Source organism: Teleopsis dalmanni, unplaced genomic scaffold (genome assembly GCF_002237135.1).
Source record: "Teleopsis dalmanni isolate 2A unplaced genomic scaffold, ASM223713v2 unscaffolded_contig_1117, whole genome shotgun sequence".
Taxonomy (NCBI): domain Eukaryota; kingdom Metazoa; phylum Arthropoda; class Insecta; order Diptera; family Diopsidae; genus Teleopsis; species Teleopsis dalmanni.
In genome coordinates, this window is record NW_024032499.1 from 525 (window position 1) to 9,714 (window position 9,190).

At 38.9% G+C, this 9,190-nt stretch overlaps 1 protein-coding gene across 1 annotated transcript; it reads left to right on the forward strand.

The window, feature by feature from the left end:
- The first annotated feature begins 7,647 nt into the window (after positions 1-7,647).
- On the forward strand, positions 7,648-8,466 carry LOC119663926. Its single transcript, XM_038073514.1, has one exon. It carries the CDS (start codon positions 7,648-7,650, stop codon positions 8,464-8,466), a length of 819 nt encoding a protein of 272 aa, XP_037929442.1.
- Positions 8,467-9,190: the final 724 nt, after the last annotated feature.

A 9,190-nucleotide genomic window follows, 5' to 3' on the forward strand; every position in this document is an offset into this window, starting at 1 on the left:
ACTGTCGCATCACAATTCACATACGAGAGATGATAATGGAGGAAGCTTATAAGAAAAGGCATCAGGATCGATACCAGTAAGATTCTGATTACGGCATACTGGACAACAGCAAACGATTGGACATGATGACATGATAATGGAGAAAGCCTATAAGAAAAGGCATCAGGATCGATACCAGTAAGATTCTGATTATGGTATACTGGAGCAAACGATTGGATATGATGACTTGGGCTGGTGGATGATGTATTCTGTTACCAATATGGGCTAGAGTGAAATCTGGTCCAGACGGCTTTCAGGCTAATGCTTCATCTGCCTCCGTCCCGTTAAAACCTGGCAAGTCTTAAAGAACGATCTTGGATTCGTCCTGTTAAGTTGGGGTGTAGGGCAGTTAAGAATATCTTCTGCTTAGCTCCCGGTTTGGCTCTGAACACATGCGCTCATAAGGCTATGTGTCAACCCTCGCATGACCTCCCTGCATTGCAAAGATAATCATGGAACCACAATAAGGGTAACTACACAACGAAACTAAGATAACGGCTTTAAGTTGGGACCCAATTGCAAAGAAAAATGTTCACAACTACAAAAACACCAATACACTCTGGCGTTAATACTCCAGCCGGCACCGAAAGTGCAAAGGAGTCACGGATAGTCAGTCCCAGCCAAAACCCCTTCATGAGGGCGCCGAGACTAACACACTCACCTGTGCTATCACAAGAGAGGCAAAATAACGAGAGAGCTCGCTCATCCCCTCCGGAGCTTAATGGGAACAGTGTTCCAAAAGTGAAAAGGGAAGCGTTCATTAAACTCGGGGACAAAATATCCGAGCTAAATGAGATGATGGGTGGAGGAAGAAGGTCCATCCACCAAGCAATGCGTGATCTTGTTACAATGATATCATCGCTCTATAAAAGAACTGCCGAAGAGACACCAAATAAAACTATCACCGCTAAAACCAACGATAGAGGTACAAAACAATTCAGGCGCAGCAAACACCAGTTATATCCAAACGGTTAAGAGAAGAAATCGAAAAAAGTAGGAAGACACCGCCTAAGAAGACGAAAACAAATCGACCTGTGGGGGCAAATAATACTAAGTCTAAGGAGCCAAGGAAAGCATTGGAAAGCAACTTAGATACGGTGGCCGGGACGAACGGCAACGCTGATGTACCTCAAGCACCAATTGAAGACAACAACAAACGACACGCTTGGGTTTTACAAACAAAAAAACGCGTGAAACTACCTCGACCGGATGTAGTGATCATTAAACCGTCTTAGAAACTTTCCTTTGCGGACATACTCCGGAAAGTAAAAGGAGCTCCAGAGCTTAAAGCAGTCGGTAATGATGTTCACTCTATCAGGAAAACACAAAAAGGGGAACTTCTGCTTGAATTCAAAAGATCAGCAGAAACAATAACAAGTGTCCACCAAGACCACATCAAGAGTATACTACCTGAGGAAATAGAGGTCAAAACGCTAACGGAAGAAGCTACCTTTGAACTACGATACCTGGACGAAATAACGACAGAAGAAGAAATAATTGATGCATGAAAAAACCAAATAGGCGAAATACATCCCTCGGCGATCAAAACAATAAGAAATGCCACAGCAGCACAGGACTGGTTGACGCAGCAACAGTCAACAATCAACAGTCAGCGGTTAAGTTTCAGCATTCAGCATTCGAAGAACATTTTTAAGCACATTTGGCAAGAACTACAAATCATCAATGACAACTCTTAATGAACTCATAGATGCCCAAAAAGAAAAGGGCGAAGAGATTCAGCGAATCATCAGGAACTTCAAAAAGGATTCGGCTGAACGCAAGCAAACGTCAGCATACTACGGTGAAAGATTTCGTCGGCTTGATGTTGCTTGGAAGCAGTTTGAACAAACTGACACAATGCTCAGAACTCTCATCGATCAACCGACAGATGATGAAATATTTTACATCTTCCTATTACGAGAAAATAAGAGAACTAACAAATGAATACAGTGAAACATTCCAGACAGAAGCCCTTCGGATCAAAGCAGCAGACAACTTTGGTGAAGGTGTTAGTAACCAAATGGCATCACAGCCGCAACTAGTAGCTACGACAAATGGTTTGATAAGAAAAATATCCGCTCGAATGGCAGCTTTAAAAAGGTTAGTAGAGAGCTTGTCAGAGAGCGAAGGCATACAGCCACTTCAATATTACGAAATTAAATCAAACACAATCATGCAACATTGGAACCAATTGGAATGTTTGCATGATGAACTATGGGAAAACTTTGAAAATCCACTGATGTCAGGATTCAATTAAGATGAGTATTACCAAATTGAAGATTTGGTACAACAATGTTTGATAGAGTTGTCCATAAAATTGGATCAATTACAACAGAAACAAGCAACAGTAGCAGAACCAAACATGCGGTCCTCACTGCCATTGCCAAAGGTAACAATCCCAAGTTTTAATGGGAATTACTTAAAATGGAGGCAATTTTTTGACTTGTTTACACAAATGGTAGACAATCAGCCACTACCAGCTGCTCAAAAAATGTGGTACTTGAAATCACATGTGACAGGTGAAGCTGAAAAATTGATAAGTCATTTCAGCATAACGGAGGACAATTATTTGGCAGCTTGGACATTACTGCAAGACCGTTATAATAATAAAAGGGTCTTGGCGTCCACATTAATCGATGAACTTCTAAATCAGCCATCAGGCACATCAACTGTGGCAGCAGTTAAAAATTTACATGACACAACGAAAGAGTGTCTATTAGCACTAAACAATCTTGGCGTTCAAAAGACATTTTGTATCACCCACTGTATCATTGCCGTAAATTCTTGCAATTTTCACCATCTCAACGATTGGATTGGGTGAAAAATCAACAGCTCTGTTTTAACTGTTTCAGAAATGATCAAGTGGTGAACAAATGTTCATCAAGAAGTTGTACCAAATGTAATAAAAAGCATAACACGTTGCTACATTTGGAAGTTACAAAACAGAACATTCAACCTAGCTCAAGTGGGTACAACACCGCAGTTACCACAGCGACAGCAAACACATCCACAGGTCATCGTGATTATGTTCTCTTGCCAACTGCAAGAGTCAAAATAATTGCATCTAATGGAAATACAAGTGAAGTCCGAGCATTACTAGACTCTGGTTCGCAAGTGAACATAGTCTCTGAGCGTCTTGTCAAAAGGCTCAATATATCAAAAACAAAATCGTTATTGTGCATAGAAGGTATAGGAAAGGTGCAAAAAAATTCAACGCAGCGAGTTAACATCAAATTGCAATCACTTAACTCAAGGTTTACTACAGAAGTCGAAGCGTTTGTGCTTCCAAATATAGTTCCACCTCAACCAAGTTGCAGCTACGATATTTCCAAATGGAAGGTCCCGAACAGCATTCAGTTAGCAGATCCAACATTTTTCCAACAAGGGAAAATTGATATTTTACTCGGTGCGGAGTTCTATTTTAGTCTGTTAAAGGTAAATTAACGCTTGCTCCTGGGCTTCCAGTCTTGCAAAATTCTACATTTGGCTGGATTGTCAGTGGCAAGGTTGCATCAAATACAGACACATCAAACGTTTTATGTGCAGTTTTTGGCGGTGGGGCGGAGGCTGTTGATAATAACTCATCGTTAGAAGATGCAATTGAACGATTATGGCGAATGGACGAGGTGAATACAACAGAAAGGACATTATCCAAAGAAGAAAAATTATGCGAATCTCATTTTGTTCAGAACGTCCATACAAATAAAGAAGGACGTTTTGTGGTAAGGTTGCCGTTTCTGGAAAACTCATTGACGTTAGGGGAATCTCAAGAAACAGCTTGGAGAAGGTTCATCAGTCTTGAACGACGACTAGCAAAAAATGATGTTTTGCGGAAACAATGTGTCCAGTTTATGGAAGAGTATGAGCGATTGGGTCACATGACTAAAGTAAACTTGGATTCCATGTTGACTCCAAGATATTTCATTCCTCATCATTGTGTACTAAAACCAGATAGTACAACTACTAAACTTCGAGTGGTGTTTGACGCATCAGCCAAAACTACATCTGGACACTCGTTGAATGATTTAATGTATAACGGACCGACAGTTAAAAGTGAACTCTTTTCAATTCTGCTCCGTTTTAGGCGACCACGGTTTGTTTTTACCACAGATATCGAAAAAATGTATCGTCAAGTTCTGATAAATCCTGAAGATCGACGCTATCAACTTATCATTTGGAGAAGCAGTCCAAATTCAACGATTCGTTATTATCAGCTAAACACAATTACATATGGGACTCGAGCAGCTCCTTACCTAGCAACAAGGTGTCTGCAAAAGATAGCATCAGAAAACAAGGTGAATTATCCATTGGGAGCTCAAATCCTGTGTGACAATTTCTACGTTGACGATGGGCTCGGTGGATCAGATAGTTTAATTACGGCTATTGAAGCTCAAAGACAACTAATCCATATTTTGAAGAAGCATCATTTTTGTCTTCGGAAATGGAGCGCAAATCATCCTCAACTGTTGAAAAACATTTCTCAAGATGATCAAGAGGTAAATCTAGATTTCGATAATAACGAGTCAATCAAAACGCTGGGATTATTTTGGTTGCCCAAGGCGGATTTATTTGGAATTAAGGTCAAAATGGTTACTGAAGGAATAATCACGAAGAGAGTCGTTAGTTCTGATTTAGCTAGACTGTTCGACCCACTTGGTTTATTAGCTCCAGTAATAGTCAAAGCAAAGATTTTCATACAACACTTGTGGCAATTGAAATTATCTTGGGATGAACCACTTCCTTCAGATCTTCGTACAACATGGTCAACATTTAGAGAAAACTTAAGTACTCTTGAAAACTTCAGGTGGCAAGACATATCTTCAGAGGCGAGGTTCCATCATCAACACAGCTGAATATTTTTGCTGACGCATCTGAAAAGGCATTTGGCGCTGCAGCATATGTCAGAGCAATTTTAAAAGATGGTAGAATAATAGTGCGACTATTATGTGCAAAGTCAAGAGTAGCTCCACTCAAAAAACAAACGCTACCGCGACTAGAGTTATGTGCGGCAGTCTTAGCAGCAGAACTCTCAGCAAGAGTGAAAAGCGATCTTCAAGAGAAGGACCAGCCGGTTTTTTTGTGGACTGATTCAGAAATTGTGTTATCTTGGATCAACTCACAGTCCTCATCATTTCAAACATTTGTAGCTAACAGGGTGGCAAGAATTCAAACTTTAACTCTGTCTGAACAGTGGCGACATGTTAGGTCAAAGGACAGCCCAGCTGATGTGTTATCAAGAGGACTTTCAGCAAGGGCGTTATCAACATGTGCACTTTGGTTTCAAGGACCGTTCTTTTTGCATGGAAGATAGGAAGTATGGCCACCAAGGTTTTCATCATCATTACAAGTTCCAGTCGATCTAGAGAAGAAGAAGGTTGTAGCTGTAGCAACTCAAAGCAATGACGCAGATCTCATATACAGGATTCAGCACAAGAATTCATTTAAGACGTTACAAAAGATAGTAGCATATGTTCTTAGATTCACTAACAACGCAAGAAAATCAAAGGAGTCACGTGCCACACATATAGTACTTAGTGCCAACGAATTGGATGCAGCATTAATAACTATAATATTTCACATTCAGGGTAATGATTTTCATGAAGAAATCAAACAACTGAAGAAACAAGGTCATGTTGATAAATCTAGTTCAATCAGTAGTTTATCTCCATTCATTGATAATGCAAATGTTCTTAGAGTAGGAGGACGCTTAGAAGCCTCATCATTACCATACGATTCTAAACACCCAATGCTGATCCCATACAATGATCCATTGGCAAAATTATTATTCGTGATGTTCCATGAAGAAAACAAGCACTGTGGCCCGCAGGCATTATTGAGTATAATCCGACAACGTTTTTGGCCGATTAAAGGTGAATCAACAGCCCGAGCAACGGTTCAGCGATGCATTCGATGCAACAAAGCACGTCCGCAATTATGCCAACAAATTATGGGCAATTTACCAGAATCAAGAATAACTCCTGCACGACCTTTCATTAATGCTGGTGTAGATTATTGCGGACCATTTTGGATCCACTACAAGGTGAGAGGCAAAAAGCCAACAAAGGCATATATTGCTGTCTTTTGTTGCTTTTCTACATAGGCGGTACATCTCGAGTTAGTGCCCGACTTATCAACAAATGCTTTCATTGGAGCATTAAAACGATTTATAAGTCGACGAGGGCGTTGTTTGAATATTTACAGTGATAACGCAACAAACTTCGTAGGCGCCAAAAACCAGTTAGCAGAATTAGAAGAAAGCATTTATTCTAATGAAGGACAAGAAGCAATAATCTCTGCCTGCAGTACCAAAGGAAAACACAATCTGCCAACATACAGTTAGAAGACATGGTTATAATCAAAGAAGATAACGTCCCAGTGATGCAGTGGCCCTTGGGACGAATTGTACATGTGTACAAGGGTACAGATGGACATATCCGAGTAGCTGATGTTAAAACATCGGCAGGCATTTTTAAACGCCCAATTCATCGATTAGCTATACTGCCTGTAAATACAGATGATCAACCAACAATGGCTGAAGCTGATCACGAAGTACCTCCTGACAAGTTAATTATGAAAGATAGAAAAGAGTCGTATGAAGAGCCCAAGACAAAACGTAGAAAACTGCCGACCAATTTGTACTGTTCTGTATTACTTACATTATTACTGATATTGCCAATAGTAATAGGATCTCCAATTGACAATAAAAGGTTTGGCACAAAATTGGGTATTCACTTTGAAAATCTGGGCACAACTGCCATATCAACCACTGAATGGAATCTACTAGTTTATTATGATTTAAGTCTTTATTGGATGGAAGCAGCAGCTCTAAACACAGGAATAATGTCGCTACATCAAGCTTGTCAACAAATGAAACCAAACGCATCATGTGCGAATACAGTTAATCACTTTAAACATATTGAATCCGAACTACAACTCGATGATAAATTACTTCATGATCATCGCTTCAAAAGAGGAGTAATTGATCTTGTAGGCAATATTGCACATTCGCTGTTTGGAGTATTAGACTCAGAATATGCCAAAGGAATGTCAAATATAATTACAGAAGTGAAACAAAATGAAATACAATTATTGACGCTATTTAAGAATCAGACATCAGTTGTCGATTCAACAATCAACATAATGAAGAAAGATAAAATAGCAGTTCAAGAAGGTTTGGACCACATTGACAATGAAATAAAGGCATTGATAAATTCAATAAAAGATACAAATAGAGAGGTAAATCAATTACGGCTCAATCAAGTTTTCAATGCAGGAGCCATTCAATTAACACTGGTAGCACATAATCTACAGAAGATACAATCTGCTATTATAGATGCTCTAACTGATACTCATCATGGAAAAGTGAATCCATTGTTATTGACACCAACACAATTACAAAAGGAAGTTAATCAAATCAAACTTCATTTATCACCATCATTAGAATTACCGATGCCAGAAGATGAGTTAATATCCCTTTACAGACTAATGAAGGTTAAAGGTGGAATCACACAGCAGCATGCAGTTTTTAGTATAACATGACCCTTGATTGAACATGAACGATTTGAATTGTTTCAGCTAATTCCAATCCCGAACTGGGTAAATGACTCCATGACGGTAATTGACTCCTGCAGTTCTATTTTGGCTATTAATACGCAGCATGATCAATATTTTCCTCTTATAAAATCCGAATTAAGTCTTTGTGAGACCATTAAGGAAGAGGAATTTCTTTGCACCAACGTCCGCATACGATACAATTTTGGTTCCGAAGTATGTGCATGTGAGGTCAACCTATTCAACAACAACACAATACCAAACTGTCGGTTGAAACACACTATCAACAAGCTGACCTGGATTCCATTGAATCACAAAAATCAATGGATTTATGCGACATCAACATCTTCACGAGCAACTGCAGTATGTAATAAGGAAATCATACCACTAAATCTAAAAGGTTCAGGTTTATTGACGATCGATCCAGACTGCGTGCTTAAACACAACTTTGTTTCCGTACAAGGACAACAAATAATTGCATGCACGTCAAGATATTCATACAGTAGTCTTGGTACAATCTCCGAATTAAGGCTACAACCCCCTATGAAGACATCAGATGCTTACAGCGGCAACAGTACACTATCAACGGTACGCAACAACCAATACGATCAACAGCTTAAAGAACTCACAGTATTGCAGAAGGTGTTACAGTCATACCAGATAAATGATCTTCCAAATCAATTTCAGTCACACAAGTACCACAGCTTCACCATAGCTTACGCTGCACTCGTTATAGGGCTGATATTAATCATAATCATGATGAAGAAGAAATTGCAGAAAAAACATGTTGAAATTCCATCCGATGAAGAAGCCACCCGCACAACACCTATACCCATGCCACGTCGACAGTCACGAGAATTCGTTATCAACATATAGTCGGACTGACTACCTGACAGCTAGAGGCTCATATTGTTGAACGGTTGTTCAACGCGGGGGAGAATGTTGAATATTTGTTTATATTATATTATATTATTATATATGAATATTTTGTTGTTATTAATTTTGTATGAATAATTTGTTATTTTTATTTGTATTGTAATAATTGTGTTAAATATATTTGGTGTAAAAAATAACGTTGTCAATGCAATGCCCAAAATACGTCATATGCTTCTGTTGGCACATGAAAACAAAAGCGTCAAATTTCGTCTGCAAGAAAATGCACTCTTGCAGTTTGCAATAAGTTCATTGTTTGGCATGCATTGTCAAGGTTATTTTAGTTAATTTATTTGTTGTAAATTAATTATCAATTTTAAATAAAAGGCATAATTGAATTTTTGACAATTCAATTGATGCGAAGCCACATTCGTTATCGATTCTTTTTTGTTCGTTCTAATAGCTTGTAGATTTGGTTCAAGTGCTAAATTTACACCATATAAGCACCTGACTACTGGATTCAAGTGTTCAGTAATCAGGATAATTTAGGACAATCTTCAAATCACTGGGTTCAAGTGCTCAGTGGTTCTCGTGTTCAAATAAGTCAACATAAGTACTGGATTTAAGAGTTCAGTATATATGTCCCTTGCAGGATCGCCATGTTATGGTAATTGCATGTTATGTTTTAATTATGATGTGATGGTAATGTTATGGTGATGATCTTAAT

Excerpts from the sequence above, each read along its gene's own strand:
- LOC119663926 (XM_038073514.1), top strand. The coding sequence starts at position 7,648 with ATGACGGTAATTGACTCCTGCAGTTCTATTTTGGCTATTAATACGCAG.